At 55.3% G+C, this 16,218-nt stretch overlaps 2 protein-coding genes and 1 long non-coding RNA gene across 8 annotated transcripts; 1 reads left to right on the top strand and 2 right to left on the bottom strand.

The window, feature by feature from the left end:
• Positions 1 to 1,123: 1,123 nt before the first annotated feature.
• BCL6B (BCL6B transcription repressor) lies at positions 1,124 to 7,855 on the bottom strand. Of its 2 annotated transcripts, none has more exons than XM_008010071.3 (9): positions 7,660 to 7,850; positions 6,908 to 7,098; positions 6,451 to 6,672; positions 6,004 to 6,354; positions 5,559 to 5,683; positions 4,120 to 4,284; positions 3,906 to 4,036; positions 3,654 to 3,791; positions 1,124 to 3,229 (listed from the first exon to the last, which is right to left on the bottom strand). In XM_008010071.3, exons 2-9 carry the CDS (start codon positions 7,084 to 7,086, stop codon positions 3,113 to 3,115), a joined length of 1,428 nt encoding a protein of 475 aa, XP_008008262.1. In that variant the 5' UTR covers positions 7,087 to 7,098; positions 7,660 to 7,850; the 3' UTR covers positions 1,124 to 3,112. The 2 variants fall into 2 exon arrangements, with proteins under 2 accessions (XP_008008262.1, XP_037843302.1); XM_037987374.2 differs by having other exon boundaries at positions 1,339 to 3,229; positions 6,169 to 6,354; positions 7,660 to 7,855.
• A 3,152-nt stretch (positions 7,856 to 11,007) lies between these two features.
• Positions 11,008 to 15,013, top strand: LOC103242266 (uncharacterized). Its single transcript, XR_500722.3, has 3 exons — positions 11,008 to 11,395; positions 13,381 to 13,700; positions 14,756 to 15,013. It is a non-coding gene; the product is annotated as an uncharacterized lncRNA (long non-coding RNA).
• On the bottom strand, positions 13,249 to 16,125 carry BACC1 (BPTF associated chromatin complex component 1). Of its 5 annotated transcripts, none has more exons than XM_008010066.3 (6): positions 15,897 to 16,125; positions 15,619 to 15,713; positions 14,895 to 14,996; positions 14,083 to 14,273; positions 13,755 to 13,859; positions 13,249 to 13,512 (listed from the first exon to the last, which is right to left on the bottom strand). In XM_008010066.3, exons 1-6 carry the CDS (start codon positions 15,915 to 15,917, stop codon positions 13,448 to 13,450), a joined length of 579 nt encoding a protein of 192 aa, XP_008008257.1. In that variant the 5' UTR covers positions 15,918 to 16,125; the 3' UTR covers positions 13,249 to 13,447. The 5 variants fall into 5 exon arrangements, with proteins under 5 accessions (XP_008008257.1, XP_008008258.1, XP_072860760.1 ...); XM_008010067.3 differs by having other exon boundaries at positions 13,249 to 13,508; XM_073004659.1 differs by lacking the exon at positions 13,755 to 13,859.
• Positions 16,126 to 16,218: the final 93 nt, after the last annotated feature.

The raw sequence follows: 16,218 nt of genomic DNA, 5'->3' as shown, positions 1-16,218 counted from the left end.
CTACTAAAAATACAAAAATTAGCTGAGTGTGGTGGCGGGTGCCTGTAGTCCCAGCTACTCAGAAGGCTGAGGCAGGAGAATGGTGTGAACCCAGAAGGCGGAGCTTGCAGTGAGCCGAGATCACGCCACTGCACTCTAGCCTGGGAGACAGAGCGAGACTCCGTCTCACAACAACAACAACAAAAACAAACAACAACAACAAAGAGGTGATTGGATCCTGAGGTCTCTGCCATTCATGGATTATGGGTTATCATGAGAGGGGAACTGGTGGCTTTATAAGAAAAGGAAGAGAGACCTGAGCTGGCCATGTTTGCACACTTGCTGCAGAGAGCCCCCTCCAACCAGAAGAGCATCACCAGATGTGGCCACTGGACCTTGGGCAAAATTTTCAGTGTCCGTAACTGTAAGAAATAAATTCCTTTTCTTTATAAATTGCCCAGTTTCAGGTATTCTATAATAAGCAACAGAAAACGGACTAAGACAACTACAAACTTTCAATGTGGGAGGCAGCTACAGAGATCGTGGTAACTGACTTTTCCACAGACGAGAAATTTAAGGCCCAGAGGGAGGTAACATCAAAATTAGTGATCGCTGCACCCAGCACACATACAGGACAGAGGAAAGGGTGGGAGAGATGCATGCACTGGACCCTGGATAGATTCAAGATACCCTTGCTGGGGGAGGGTGGGCTGGCATGTTAGTTCTAACTCAGTCTTCTCAGTGCCACCTCCAGCCCCTGTGGTTCTTAGGGAACCAAAGTCCTATCCATTTTCCTTGGTGATGGAGGCATGTCCCAAGCATTAAGATCCCTAGCACAGATGCACGCCCCAGCCTCTTGATATTATTAGTGGCTTCCTGGTTTCTCCCTGCCGCCTCCACACCTCAGGCAGGAAGTGACTTCAGAGCAGCAGGATGCAGGTGGCTCCGGAGAAACTTCATGAAGTCACCGGTTCCTACACAATGAGCAGGAAGGCAAGGGCAGGGAAAGGGACAACGAGGACCATTTAAAAGGTCTGGTGGGAAGGGACAGTGGAATGGTACAGAATCCCAGATGTTGTCCAGGAGGAAGAGCTCTCTTCCTCGCTCCCCGAGACCCGAAGGCAAGAACCCAGGACACAGCAGGCAGCACAGAGAGGCTTCTTTATTCCAAGGATCTCATCTTGCAAGATCTAACATTTCTATCCCCAGGCATTCTCCACCTGCCCATCCAATCTGCTAAATATAAATCATGGTTCCTTCTTACAGACTCCTCCACCTTCCCTTCTTTCTTCTTTAATTCTGTAATGGGGCCATGGGGAGAAAGAGGGAAGAAGGACAAGAGTAGCTTTCTCACTAGTCCCCAGGCGACAGCCACTAGAACTGACTTATCCTTGAAGTTCTACCCCATAAATTCAAAAGTGCTTCTTACTTTCTACCCTTGTCCCATAATCAAATAGGCCCCAGGGCAACAAGGGGTAGAACTACAAATCAAGGCTTCAGGACATCTAACATTTCAGAGCCTCCACCCAGCCAAGAGGCAACCCCATTCCTTTCTACCTACCCGGCCTACACCAGAAACTGCACCCCTCAACCAACCTCTTAATCCTACTTGAAACTTGGTCAACTAGAACAGGCCTTTGGCCTATCAGCTAGCCAATCTTTAATGCCAGCAATAATCCCAACCAAACTACAGCAAACCCAGAATAGAACTCAGCCCCTTTTCTTTTCCTGTGGAAGGTTCTAACGCATTCACTGGTTCCAGACAGGAATGCAGTGATGGGAAGACCAGGTCACAGACCCAGCTTTTATAAGGTAAGGTTACCAAGCACCATCACTTCTAGAGGCAAAGAAGGTTCTGGCATCTGGACACTTGCCAGAAGATATCCAAAACCTATTAAAGAAGGGCTCAACTCAATAGAGAGAACCCCAAGTAACATTCAAGCCCAGATGCCTCTGTAGTAAAGGATGGGTTAACACTCTTTACCATTGAATCAAGCCAAAGACTTTCATGATTCTTCCCTAGGTCATAACATTCACAGAGACTGGGCAGAGTCAGAAAAAGTCACATCATCTCTGATAAGGAATGTCTGATCTCTCCCCCATGGAGCGATGAACTCAGTGCTAAGAACAGGCCCCCGTGGGAGGACGACGGACTCAACTTGAGCCCTGGTGGGTCTCTGCCATTATAGATGAATACAGTAGAGCCAAATCCAAGTGACCAGATTAATGGGTCATGTTAGATTCTGGACCATCTTGCAGAAGAAGCTGCCTGCCTCCACTTGGAGTGATACAGAATCTAGATACAGAATCCCCTGCACCCACAGCCCCCAGGAGGCATTTATCATTACCTCCATTTTGGGCTCAATATAATGGTTCCTATCACCCTTGAAGAACAGAGAAAGTCTGTATCCATTGCTAGACTGCTAGAGAACCTACAACATCCAGAATACCAGAGAGGGTTTCGGACCCAGTTCCACAATCCCGCATGTTCCCAGAGCTGCCCTAGAACAAATAAAGGTTCCAGACCTAGAATTACAGGGGCAGGACACAGAGAACCCCTTTTTCCATTTTAAACAAACAAGCAAACAAGAACAAGTCTAAGGATAAAAGTTATGACAGAATTAATATAAAATACCCAAGCCAAAGGAGAGAGCCCAGGCTAGTAATCTCTGCCAGCAGAGCTGTGATCTCACCTTCTGTGTTTCTGGTCACTTTCAATCACACTTGTGGAAGAGGGGAGTGGGAAATGCAATTGAATGAAGGCCCTGGTGCCACCCAAAGGCCTCAATAAATTATATTTACAGATAAACTGAATGCAATGGGGGCCACAGGTGGAGGGCTATTCCCTTGGGGAGACCAGGACTCCAATCTCTCCCCTTTCCCAGCCCCTAGCTAGCTCTCTCCTCAGAAACAATCTGGCTTGTGGGGAAGAGGTTTTGACCAGCAAAACAGAGGCAGATCTAGCCGGGATCTGCCACCCCCTGCTCTCCCCAGCGAGAAATTAAGATGGTGGCAATTTCTGATACCAAAGAGGCCTTGCACACCCCTATGCCCAAGCCTGATAGGGAAGCAAGGCCTGGGCCTGCAGCTTTCCCACCCACAGGAAGCAAGTGGGGTCTGGGCCTGCGCTCAGCTAGGGCCCCCCCAGAATGTGGTAGTGCACTTTGGTGTTGGTAGCAGCTCCGTGTTTCTGGCGCAGATGCAGCCGCAGTTGACTCTTGTGCCGGAAATGCAGGCCACAGGGGTCGCACTGTGGGAGGACAGCTGGGTCAGGTCCTGCCTCATCCACAATCACCTTTTAGGTGTTGAGCCGGGGCCGAGGGGGGGCCTGTCCAGCTCGCCCAAGAGGGAACTGTCCAGCGGAAGATCAGCTCTTTGACTCTCACATCCTCCCAAATCCTCAGGGGTGGCTGACGGGATATACCCTGCCTTATTTAGCAAAGGTTTTCCCACTTGTAGCTCCTCTCTGAGAAAACAGCACTCAGCCCAGAGGCATCACTTCTATACCCGCCCATCCCTACTGCCAGCCTCCACCCCTTATTTGCTTGGACTCTTCCGGCCACCACTCATTTCTAAGAGATCCAGGGACAGCCAGGCCTGCACCTCTCAGAGCCCACCCCTCGGCAAAGCAGAGGTAATTTTAAGGCACTGGGCAGGCCAGGTTGGGTACCCACGTGGTAAGGCTTCTCTCCGGTGTGGATGCGAACGTGGCTCTTGAGGGTCTGCAGGTGGCGGAAGCGGGTTCCGCAGGTAGGGCAAGGATAGGGCTTCTCCCCTGTGTGGATCAGCACGTGCGCCCGCAGATGTGCCACCTGGGAGGGAGGAGACTTCAAGTCCTGTCTCTGAGAGGGACAGATCCCTCCCTATTGGCCCACCCCACCTCTGGCAGGTTTGCCTTGGAAGCCACTTGGAGGCTGGCTCCGTACCTGTACAAAGCGTGAGCCGCACGTCTCACACTTATAGGGCTTCTCTCCTGAATGGATGCGGCTGTGCGTTTTCAGGTTTGCTGGCCGGTTAAAACGGGCTCCGCAGATTGAGCAGTGGTAAGGCTTTTCCCCTGGAGGCAGGGAAGATGGGTGGTCAGGGACTCTGCCCTAGGACAGCTGTGGGCTGGACGGCCAGGGTCCTCTCCTCCCCTACCTGTGTGCACTGTGCGGTGACTGGCCAGGTTGCCCTTGTAGCGGAATGAAGACCGGCACAGCTGACACTTATAGGGCTTGTCTTCATCCCCAGGAACCAAGGGGTCCAGCCCCGATGAGCACCCAGCCACAGCCTCACAGTTCTGGCAGCTGAAAAATTCACTTCCTGGGAAGGGGAGTGGGTAACGGCAACCATAGTTACTAATGAGGGCTATCTAGGTACTACTGAATCCTCAAACCACGCAGTAGCAGGTTTTCTTTTTCCCAATTTATTGTTAAGACTTCTGGGGCTGGTTCGCCTTGCTCAAGGCCAAGTAAGGAGATAGTAAGATGAGCCAGATCTGACTCCACATCCGTCTGACTTGAGTACTCAGCTAATCTCCTCTTCAATAGTAGTGGTGGTGGCCAGGCGCGGAGGCTCACGCCTGTAATCCCACCACTTTGGGAGTCCATAGTGGTCGGATCACAAGGTCAAGAGATGGAGACCATCCTGGCCAACATGGTGAAACCTGTCTCTACTAAAAATACAAAAATTAGCCGGGTATGGTGGTGGCACACGCCTGTAGTCCCAGCTACTCGGGAAGCTGAGGCAGGAGAATCCCTTGAACCTGGGTCATGGAGGTTGCAGTTAGCCAAGATCACGGCACTGCACTCCAACCTGGCGATAGAGTGAGACTCCATCTCAAAAAAAAAAAAAAAAAAAAAAAAAAAAAAAGCAGTGGTAGGTGGAGGCCCCTGCTAGTGGGAGGAGGTTTCAGTTTCTCCTCCTTTTTTTCTTTTGTTTTTGTTTTTTTTTTTGTTTTTTGAGATAGGGTCTCGCTGTGTTGCCTATGTTGGAGTGCAGTGGTGTGATATCAGCTCACTGCAGTCTCCACCTCCCGGGTTCAAGCGATCCTTCCACTTTAGCCTCCTGAGTAGCTGGGACTACAGGTACACACCACCATGCCTGGCTAATTTTTATTTTTATTTTTTGTAGAGACCAGGTCTGACTATGTTGCCCAGGCTGGCCTTGTGCTCCTGGGTTCAAGTGATCTTCCTGCATTGGCCTCCCAAAGTGCTGGCATTACAGGCATGAGCCACGGTGCCTGGCTAAAATCTCCTCCTCACCGGCACCACTCGGAATGACAGCCTGCCAGAGTGGTTTTGGGCTTTGGGCTGATAATTCAGCTCCGAAAGAGGATAAGCCAGAAATTCTCAAACTTTGCTGCTCATTGGAAGCACTTGGAGAGCTTTAGAAAAATACTGATGACTCGTTCCCAGGTCCAGATATTTCAGTCTATGGAGTGTGACCTGGGCGGTGGGAGTTGAAAAGCTTCCTAGGTGATTCTAATTTGTAATAAAGTTTAGGAACCATTGGAATAGGCCTTTCTGGGAGGCTTTTTTGGCACAAACTTGCCTGGAGCAGTCATGGGAGAAAAGCCAGGAAAGAGGGTCTCTTACCTGGTAGTGGACGAGCCCGCTCAGAGGGTGATCCAGAGGTGTCTTGAGCCTGGGATGTGAGGAGGTGGGGGGTACTGGCCGGAGCCCCACATTTGAACTGCACAGTGGCAGCAGTTGGAGAGAGCCTAGGCAGATGGCAAGGCCCAGGGGAAAGGGTTAAAAGAGATTGTATGGATGGGGGATCGGGGTTCTCTCCTGGGAAATTTGGAGCCAAAGGCCTGCCCTCTGGAGGTGAGCCAATATTGTTGACCAATGAGCCACATCCATCGTACTGCCCAAGTGCCTCCCTGCTGAATAAACCTGGTCTCTGGCCAGCTCCTTAAGGTAAGCTAGTGTCTCTGGAACGCACCCCCTATTTCCCTTCCTCCTGACCACGAAGGCGCAATGATTCTGTCTTCTAGCTGAGGCCAGCTCTGACAAATTCTTGAGGTTCTAGACTCTGTACCTGCTCTGGGGACCAGGAATGGGTCCTTCTTCACTACTGCTGCTGCTGCTGGAGGCCTCATCTCCACTGGGGAGTCTGGCTTGGGGGCAAGGTTGACCAGAACTCCTCTCCCCGACTAGGCTCCCTGCTTGGGAGGCCTGAGAGTTTAGCACGATGTACTTGTACTTTTTCCAGTTGCAGGCCTTGGGGTCGGGGCTGGCTGGACTGGGGGGGCCTTGACTGCAGCTTCGAGATTCAGTAGGTGGGTCTGGGTGTCCTTCGGAGCGCCTGGGACTGCCTGGTGGAGGGGCCGTTGGGGGTGTTGGGGGTTCTGCTTCCAGGGGCCGCAGGGAGATGCCCAGAGGTTCATAGCTGGGGAAAGTGTGATGAACGTTAGTGCCATTGCCTAATCTCTGCCTTTGCCCTTAACACCTCACCCACAGAGAACGTTGAGCCGGGGTCCCTCACCTGGCCTGGATGAAGCGGTGGCATGCTTGGACCACGTGCTCCATCTGCAAATAGGTGGCGGCCGCAAGGACTGCAGGTGCAGTGGCCGGAGAGAGGCGCAGGCGGGAAGTGTACATGAAGTCCAGTAGAGGGGCGAAGCCTCTCGCTTCGGGACCCCCGGGCAGAGAGAGCACGTCCACCCCGACTCCCGCACGGCCCCGGAAAATTGAGTAAAAGAAGCCACTGGAGAGAGAGCAGATAGGTCCCTTAGGGGCTGGGGAACCAAGGGAGACAAGCGCCGCTTTAGGAAGCCCCGCCCCCTGAAAAGTCCCGCCTCCTCACTATCACCCCGCCCCCAATTCTCGGACGCTCCGCCTCCTGCTTCTGAAAGACTTGGCTTCGGATTCCCTTTCAAAGGCCCTGTGGTCCCACCCCTTTCCCATTTGGCCCCGCCTCCTCCCCGCCCCACCCCTCGAACCTGCAGGCTATGAGAACTGCCTTGTGTGCCCTGAGGGGTTGCCCGCCAACCAGCAGCGTGACGTCAGTGAGGATCCCGCGCAGGCGCAGCTCGTTGAGGTTGCCCAGCACGTCGGAGGAGTGGCGAGTGAACTCGCGGACGTAGCCCAGCGCTCCCTCCGGGGCGGCGGGGGAACCCATAGCGACGCAGGCCTGTAGAGGCCGTGGAAAGTGCTTTGGATCCAGGCAGTTCTAAGACGCCTTCCCTCTTCTGTTTGCCTTTTCCTTCCGTGGTGCAGCTAGAGCCAGGGCCTCCAGCCCCTAGCCCCGGCACACGCAGCCTCCCTCCTAATTCTTCTTGTTCATTATACTCTCTACGACACCCTCGCTCCCTTGCCTCTTCCAGATCCCACAGCGCTTGGAGCCAGCTTAAGGTTCCACACCGCTGCGTCGTTGGCGAGCGTGGGGAATCCCGCGCCCATCGCCCTGGGTTCGACTCCCAGTGCCCCTCCAGCGCCGCCACTCCCTTCTGCCCGCCTGTGTCTCAGGTGTCCGACCCTGCCTAGAGATCTGACGGCCTGCCGTCCACACACCTCCAAACCCCAGCCGAGGCTCTCTTCCCCGAACTACGGAATTCTGCGACTCCTATCTAGTCCCCAGATCCCTAGCTTAGCCCAATTTCTGGGACTCAGGCTTGCTGATGGCAAGCTCCACACGAGCTCCAACCCTCTTGGGGGACCCAGGAGTCTGGCTCCCTCAGTCTCTTGTTCTTACCCCCGTCCTGCAGGGGCCCGTCTTCTCTTCTTAAGGGGGGCGGGGTCTCTCTCCCCTCTTGGCCTCGGCTCCTTTATCTGGCCGGGATGTCGGGGGCGGGGGTGGAGGTGGGGTGAACGCCTGGGTCTGTATCCTTCCTTCCTCCCTTGCTCTCCAGATGGCGAGCCCAGGGCGGGGTCTCCGTCTCGAGGGCGGGACCTCAGAAACAAGGGGTGGTCGTAACGTAGGGGGTCTTGGGTCACTGCAAGTGGACACGAGGACGGGGATATTGGAATTGGGGAGGAGGTTAGGGATGTCGAGGTTGGAAATACGGGACTCCGAGTCGTCGGAAGGCCTGGGCCCGTGAAAATTGGTGTTTTGGCTTTTGGGAGGGTTTGCCAGGAGCCAACCTTTGCTTCAGGACAAAGTGCATATGGCACCCCCTCTCCCCTTCTTGTACTGTGTTAAGGGAGAAAAGGGGGAGCCCAATGAGACAGCATGTTTGGGCAGACGACAGTGGGCTCCCGTGGGGTCTCAGACGGGGGAGGGTGTGGTGTGAATGACAGGCTCCCGTACCCGGGCCTACAAAAAGGGGGGCTCTGGCCGGGCGGGGTAGGGAGAGGGCGGATATGATTTCTAGTCGGTTTCCTTCCATTGTCCTGCGACCGGACGGCTCCGCCAGCTGCTTCCCCTCGAGGAGGTGGGGAAAGCCCCGAGGTGGGGGTGGAGGGGCGAGAGACGCTCGGGAGACCCAGGCGTCCGGCCTCTCTCGCTCCCGACTCTCTTCTGAGTCCTTGTATGGATCCAGAGAGACGGACTCCCGCCTAAAGCCCGCTCGCTTTCCCCCAATCCCAGCTCATGAGGGCCTCGGGCACCCGCCCGTCGGCTACGCTTGAAGGCTGGCGGGACGCCGGGGTCCAGCGCGGCAAGTAGGCAAGGCTCTGCAATGTGCGGCTCCTTCCACGAGGGGGCAGCCGAGCACTGGCCTCGCCTCGCCCCTCGTCTCCACCCGGCCGGGGGTGCGCTCAGACCCGGGCGCAGGATCCATTCGGTCTGGGCGGCTGAAACCTTTAGCCTCCTCCCCTTTGCGCGGTTTTATTTTGCACCTCTGTCTCCTAGGAGGGGACTAGGGTTGGGCGGAGGGAGCTAGAGTTAGGGGACCGAGGGGACTTTCCCCTCAGGCTGGGGTTCCTACCTGAGGTGAGAAATCGTGGGCTTCAGGAGCCAGGGGAATGGGTGGGACAAGAAGGGCACCTGAGCCTGGGAACTCCGGGTTTCTTTTCGAATTAAGCTAGACACTGCTACCCAGATGTCTTTGGAGGTGACTTTTAATTGCACATTAATATTAAAATTGGGTGGGTAAACAAGAGAAGGGAAAACGAGGAGGAGGGAGAGAGGGCAGGAGGGGGCTTAACAACCCTAATTTGAAGTCCCTGATCTGAGAGATGGGCATGGATCACACCCTCATATTTTGTTTCGGGAGACATTGCGGGGAGGCAAGGCAAAGCTCATTTGGAGAAGGGGTGCTAGAGCTGAATCCAGCTGCAAGGAAGAAGCTCCCCGGATTTGGGCTGGGAAGAGTGTACAGTCGGCCAGGATTGACCGGCCATGGTCCATGGGGCTAGATATCAGGCGGGGGGCCCTCGCCTTCAGACCGGAGTGTGTCTTTATTCGAATGCATGAAAGAACAGCTGAGAAACCGGGAATTGGGAAATTCAGGACGATGAGGTGACGATGAGGTGGCTTTGACATGTGAGGGTTATTTAGGTCTCTGCCCAGCCTGGAGATGAGAATTAGACTAAGGGCTCCCTCTGGCATCAGGATGGAGTATTATTTGGTCAGTTGTGGGGTGCCTGTTTATTATGGGGTGTTGATTTGATTGTGAGCACCGGTGGCTGCATCCAGCCTTTGAGGCCTATATGGTAAGTTTCAGGTATGGGGCTGACTTTGAAGCTACATGAGTTCTGCGGGTTCTGACACCCACAATTTGGAGATTGTGCTCATCTGTGTCATTTTGGACTATCAGCAGAACCAAAGTACTCATGCTGATTTGGGGGTGCAGTCTATTTTGGGGTGCCATCTACGTTTCAAGGCTCAGATTAGATTTGGGGGATAAGAAGTTCAATTTGGAGTTTTAAAAATTAGTTTGAGGTGGAATGTTATAGGAAGCTGGGAGCAAGTTCGAGGCTATCTGTGATTGGGGGTCCGGGGAGGGGGGAGCACACTTTTGTGTTTGAGTCTTGTGGAAACTCATGTTCCACAAAGTGGAAAGACATGGGGGTATTCCTGTGTATGTATGGATACCCAAGAAGCTTTTTCCCCGGGGGAGAAACAAGGTGAGGGCCGCGAGGACAGGAGACTAAAGTTCTGGGGTGTCCTTATTTTGGGGGTATTTTGTCACTCTAGATGCTTTTGGTGAAGCTAAGGGATAATCATAAGGTGAGACTGATTTGGGGGTTCATGTAATTGGGACCCTGGTTTGGGATGTCTTTTGCTTATAGTACCCTCTCACCCCAGATTCGAGAAGTTTCTTTAGTGAACCCCCAAATAAGCCCAGGATTTGAAGGGAGAAACTTGGAAAGGGTGTGGTATCGCCTTTTATTATTATGTGGCTTGAGGGAGAAGTGAGGGAGAAAAGGCGGTTTCAGACTCTGAATCCCAATTTCTTAAGGGAGCACCCCTTAGTTTGGGGCAAGTTGGAGGAAAACGGGGTGTCCCTTCACAAAGTGGACACCCCTGACCAGGGCAGTGCTGTTGGAACTGTGGCAAGGAGGGGTGCTGGTGGGGTACAAGGTGGTGATTCTTGTACCCTGATTTTCTAGGATGAGCCCCAAACAGAAAGCAGAGGACTGAGAGTGTGGGTGAGATGGGGGGGGAGGGGTTCCCCACGGCAGCCGGGGCTACAGGGTAAGCCAGGCCAGCTCTTCGCGCCTGGGTCCCTTCTCTCTTCGGCTCTCCTCCCCTCTCTCCCTCCCACCGCCCACCCCCCCAACCCAAGAAAAAAAAACTGCCTGTGCAACAGCAATGGCAGATTCCAATCCTCCAGGCTTTCCTAAACCACCACGGAGACCAGCCAGGGGGGAGGGGAAGGGAGGAACGGGCTTTCCTGCTTCCTTAAGATAGGGGCAATGAGCTTGACCTCCTGGCCCCTAGCCCTTTGAGGAGTGCTTCCCCCGGTCTGGAAGCCAGGTGTCCTGGACCCTAGCCCCCGAGCGGTGGGGGGGGCCTGGAGAGACGGGGAGGAGGAAGGAGGGAGTGACTTCCAAAATTGGCATCGGGACAGAGCAGGGCTGGCGGGAGGCAGGCAAAAGACGGAATTTTCCTGAAAAAACGGGGGTATCTGAGGACCCCAAATTTGGGGAGCTAGTCCAGGACCGTTCTCCCAACATCCTAGATTTTTTTGGGATTTTTTGGGGACCCCGGGACCCCTCTAGATGGGGTGAGGAATGTAGTGTTGGGTGAATCTGACTGGGGCATTGCAGCTGCCTCTCCCGCCGAGTTGGAGACGGATGGGCTGGGACGGGTTTTGGGGGGGTGTCCCCAATTCTAACTGGGAGTGGAGGAACCCCTCCTGAGCTCTCTTGTGGGGGTGCCCCCTCCCCAGGGCACTCCCCAGTCCCTGAGCCAGCCGAGAGGAAGGAGGCCAGCGATGCGACTGGGGCGGTTCCTTTCTCCTGCACCCCAAATGTGAGGGATGCACCCTAAATTTTGCTCTTTTCAAAATAGGGGACCAGGATCTCAGGGGAGAGTAGCTGAGGTAAGTGGGGAGGGAAGTGTCCTCTGTTTTCAGGAGAGACGTGGCGGTTGGGGGGGAGGTTTGGAGGTGCGTGCTGGGGTGGGGTTGGCTTTGTCAGTCTTGGAATTGGGGGGATGATTGGAGAGGCTTTCTCTTACACCCCTAAACTGTAGCCCCCCAGACGGAAACCAAAGGCTGAGACCAGAGAGTCCCCCAACATCCCCAGCCGTTAGGATAGTGTTTTATTTCTCTTTCACCCCCCACAAAGGCTCTGCCGAGGTGGGAGCTGGGGGCAACTGTTAGTTTGGGGGCTATGGAGGGTGGTGGAGGAGCAGGCGGCCTTGGCAAGATTTGATGGAGGACAGATAGGGGTGTCCGGGAGGGCTCTGGCATCTTCGGGGGCCTAAAAAGACTGCTTACATACACCACCTTAGATCTTTCAGATTGCTAAGAGTTTTGGGGGGTGTGTCGGAAGAGGGGGTGGTAAAAGATGCGATGGGATATGAGAAGATAACTTCTGGATTTTAGAGGGTCATATTTTGATTTGCAGAAGGGATTTTGGTCCTTGGATTTTGTTTTCCGAGGGGTATTTTTAAAAAATCAAGTCTTGGACAGGAGGAAAGGGCTGAGGGAAGGCCTGGAGTTGGGGGTGGGGAGAGCCATGTTTGTCTCAGCTTAAACGTGGCTCCCTGGGGTGGGCCCGCCTGCCCTGGCCTGGTGGATGGACTGATGGACGTGGCTGTGGGGGCCGGCTCGGGTCCTGGGGGGCCCTGGGGAGTGGGAACAGCACTGGGGGTTGAATACCTGGCCCCCCAGGTCCAGATGGCCCTCTTCCTGGGCTCTGCTGCTCCCCTTCCCCCTGGTCTCCATTTCCTGCCTTTGGCCTCCATCTTGTGGCAGGCCCAGGGCCCAGGGCGACTTCCGGCCCCCCTCTCCCAGCCATGTTCCGGCCCCACCACCTCTGGACTGCCAACTCCCAACCCTGCTGGCCTTGGCCCTCTGTCTCTCCTTGCTTTTCTCTTGGGTTCTGACCCCGGGAGAGGAAGGACGGACACAGGAAACCTTGGGTCCATGCCCTTGCTGAGACAGGAGGCAGTGTGTTGGTCCCCCCAGTCATTCCCTATTTCTTTTGCCTCTGACCCCACCCTAGGGATCCCCTGAGCTGAGTTCCTACAAAGGGAAGATGGTCCAGTCTTCCTATACTGTGAGCTCATCCCTGTGGTCCATCACCTTCCAGTTGCCTGCTCAGTCCGTCCCTGGTTCCTCCCAAACGTTTTTGGGGGCCATGTTTGCCTTTTAAGGCTTCTCTATCCCACCACTCCTGGAGGTGGTGCTGGGGTCTTCCTGGCACTGCTGTGTGCTCTCTTCCTCTCAGCCCACCCCGGTCCTGCTCCCGCCCCAGCAGCACACTGTGGTTTGTACGGCACTGTGGCCACGTCCAAACCACACTGTGGTGTTAGAGCGAGGGTGGGGGAGGCACCGCCGAGGCTTGGCCCTGGGAGGCCATCCTGGAGAAGTGACACAAAAAAACATCTGGGGCCTTGTGACAAACTTCTTGCCAGGTGGGGAAGGAGAGGGTGGGGTATGTAAGCACCCCTCTAAAATCTCCAGGACAGTTTCAAGAATACTGACGGCCAGAGACCCTGGGAGCACGTTCTGCCTCAAGAGAACAAAGTGGAGTCTTTGTTACCCACACCCAGCTTCCCTGGCTCTAGCAGCACAGAAATATTGGCACAGGGAAGCAAGTCTGCCAATATTGGCTGTGCTGCTCCAGGCAGGGTGGTGAAAACTACTGAGGAGGGGCTGAGCCCCCACGGGCCGAGAAGAGGGAACAGCCCTCTCCTGCTAATAATGTTAAACAGACAGCACGAAGCTGAGAGGGAAATCTTTATTATTTTCTGTATAAAAATGTCCATCAGATGAAGGTCAAGGGGGTTGGGGGCAGATGTTTATGCGGGCACAGCGAGGTGGCAGCCCCAGCAGCCTTTCAGCCCTCTCTCGTGCAGGCCTTGCTCGGAGTCCCAGGAGATCCACAGGTCCAGCGTGAACAGTGAGAGGTCAGAGGTGGAAGGCTCAGCAGGAGAGGAGAGGAGGATCAGCAGAGGTCATGAGAAGGCCAGAATCCAGGGTCAGGCTGTCTGGAACAGGAAGTAAAATGGGCCGAGATGGAGCGAGCCCCCAGTGTGCTTCCGAGGCCACTCCCAACTCCCTGAAACACCCTGCTACGTACTGACCCAATGCCTTGTGCTGTGTATGAGAACACCTTCTCTTCCGAAACCCCTGTACGAGGGAGGGGCCCCTGCGGAGACCGTGCCCTGCCATCCAGGTGAGCCCTTTCTCCCCCACCCTGTCAGCTGTGTGGGAGGAGGAGGACTCCTACCCTGGTCGAAGTTGAGTTTCTTAGCTGGAGGAGTTTCTCCTAGCCCTTCAATATCCACCAGGTCACTGTTGGCGTCGGAGTCGTTCAGAGCACTGAGTGTCACATCTGGGAAGGGGGCATAAGCTAGGTTCTAGGTTCCCCTGATGGCCTCTCCCCCAGCCCCGAGCTTCCCAAAGCTTCGTGCCTCCCCTCCCCTCCCCTCTGCCCCTCTCTGGGAACCTCCACAGGGACAGGAAGAGAGATTGACCCTTCTTTGACCCAGGCCCAATTCTCTCACTGAACCTCAGATGGACTTTTAACCCCTAGGTAGCAAGTCCACAGCCCTCACCAGCCTTCTGTTTCTTTATGGGGGGACCCCCGGCCTCGGGGACACTGGAGCTGCTGGGAGGAGGGGCAGCTGGAGGAGGTGATAAGACACCAGATGCCACCTTCTTGGGCCCTTTCTTGGGTGACTCAGCTGGAAGGGGGATGCCGGAATCTTCATATACCTTGCGTTTCACAGTGGCCTTTATCTGAGCCCTGAAGAAAAGAGAGAAGAGGTTAGGAAAGGAGTCATCAGAGAGACTAACAGAAGAAGGGAGGGGAGATGAAGGGGTTCTGGGAGTCCCTTGAAAAGGATCCAGGTCGGGGCCCCAACCCATTGGGAGGGTTCTCACTTTCCCAAAGTTTTACACTCACTCAGGGTGGGTGGAACGTGGAGAGTGGAGTCCCTGAGCTGAGTAGTGGGAAAGGCCCATCTCCTCATTCTCTTCTGGGAGAGACATCGGATAAGGCTTGGTGATTTACAAGTGGATTGGGATTTACTGATCAACTAGTTCAGGATCACCATATCCCTGGAAACACTGCAGTGGGGTCCCCCAAAATTTATATAAATAACCAGGGGACTTCCATCATCAAATACAATAACTGAGCATCTCAGGCAACCTAAATTCACATTCTTGGAAGGACTACCACAGCATTTTAGGAACTTCTGACCAACTGTGACAATTCTGTTCTTTCAGTTCTCAAGGGCATTCTAAAAAACTAGTGACAAACTAGGGAAGCAGCTGAGCTGGAAAGGAGTTCTGAGGACGATGGAACCTTGGGTAAGGAGGAAGAAGGCTGCCCACCCGCCCTTTTCTGGCAGCCACCCTCCCTCACACTGTCCGTTCCTTGATGACACAGCTGATGTGATTAAGATCGTCCCCAAATCGCTTCACAGCAGCCCTCAGCATCTCTATTTCCGTCTCCGTCCACTTCGCACTGTCAGAAGGGGAGAGGGGGGATAGCAAAAATGGGAGGGGGGGTGTGGAGCCAGCCCACAGGCTATGCATCCCACAGTCAACCAGCCGCCTCCTTCCGATTTCTGGGACCCCTTCCACGGATGCATAAAGAGGTCCTCCATAGGGGCGGGGGACGGGCGGGAACCTCTTGAGGGCCCTGCGGGAACCTGGAGGACCCCAATCACAAGAAATCACAACCACCTCCACCTTAGACACCCCTTTCCACCATGAACGTTAAACGGCTGCTGTACACAGCACACTGAAACCAACTCGCCAAGAAGGGCTTTTCAAACAGACCCACCAACAGCCTGCAGCCGTCTGGGGGAATTCCATGAACTGGGGTGGTTGGGAGTGGCGGTGGTTTGTGGTCGACCCGTTCGCAGCAGGGAGAACCGTGAAATAGGAGTCTGGGCTATAGGCCTGTCTGTATTTTTATCTGTCATTCATTCCCTCATCCAACGATCATTTATTAACACCTACTCTGTGCTGTGCCAGGCACAAAGGGAAACTAACGTCTGTCCCTGTGCTAGAGAGGGTCCGTGTCTGTGACCGAGTCCAAGCGCCCGCTCTCAGCGTCCACGTCCCAGTCCGGGCTCACGTACCCCGCAGGGGAAGAGTCGGCCACAGGATGCAGCTGCATCGTCAGCTCCCCGAGCTTCGTGAAGGCGGCGCCGGCCGCCGAGAAGATCTCTCCGACCTGGGGGCGGGGCAGCGTCACGGGGGGCCGGCGCCCGCCCTCCCCGTCCCGCCTGGAGCCCCTAGCCCCACCCCAGGCTCGGCTCCCGCCCGCCCCCCGCCCGGGGCGGAAGAGCCGCGAGCCAAGTGGGGGGCCCGCCCTCCCGTGGCCGCCAGGGAGCGCTGTCCGCGGGGGAGGTCGAACCTTTGTGGACGCTGACGTCATGGCCCCGCGCGCCTCCTCACGGAGACGCCGCCGCCGCCGCTACACGCGAGCCGGGACCACGGAGAGCAGGGAGACGGATCGGCTCAGGCCCCCGCGCAGGAAGTCCCGCCCTTCCCGCAGCGGATAGGCTCAACCCTGTGGCTCCCCGCCCCATCAGATGCAGTCGCTTCGACAGCTTGGCGCGCCCAGGCCAAGGGGGAAGCCTTCGCCTCACTTCCGCACCACTTCACTCCACTTCCGCTCAGGGGTCGGGACTCCCCGGGCAGAGGCCGACCTCCAGCCTCAGCCCCGTGCTCGCCCC

Source organism: Chlorocebus sabaeus, chromosome 16, assembly GCF_047675955.1.
Source record: "Chlorocebus sabaeus isolate Y175 chromosome 16, mChlSab1.0.hap1, whole genome shotgun sequence".
NCBI lineage: Eukaryota > Metazoa > Chordata > Mammalia > Primates > Cercopithecidae > Chlorocebus > Chlorocebus sabaeus.
The sequence above is the reverse complement of the archived record's forward strand: the minus strand, read 5'-3'. Positions and strand labels throughout refer to the sequence as shown.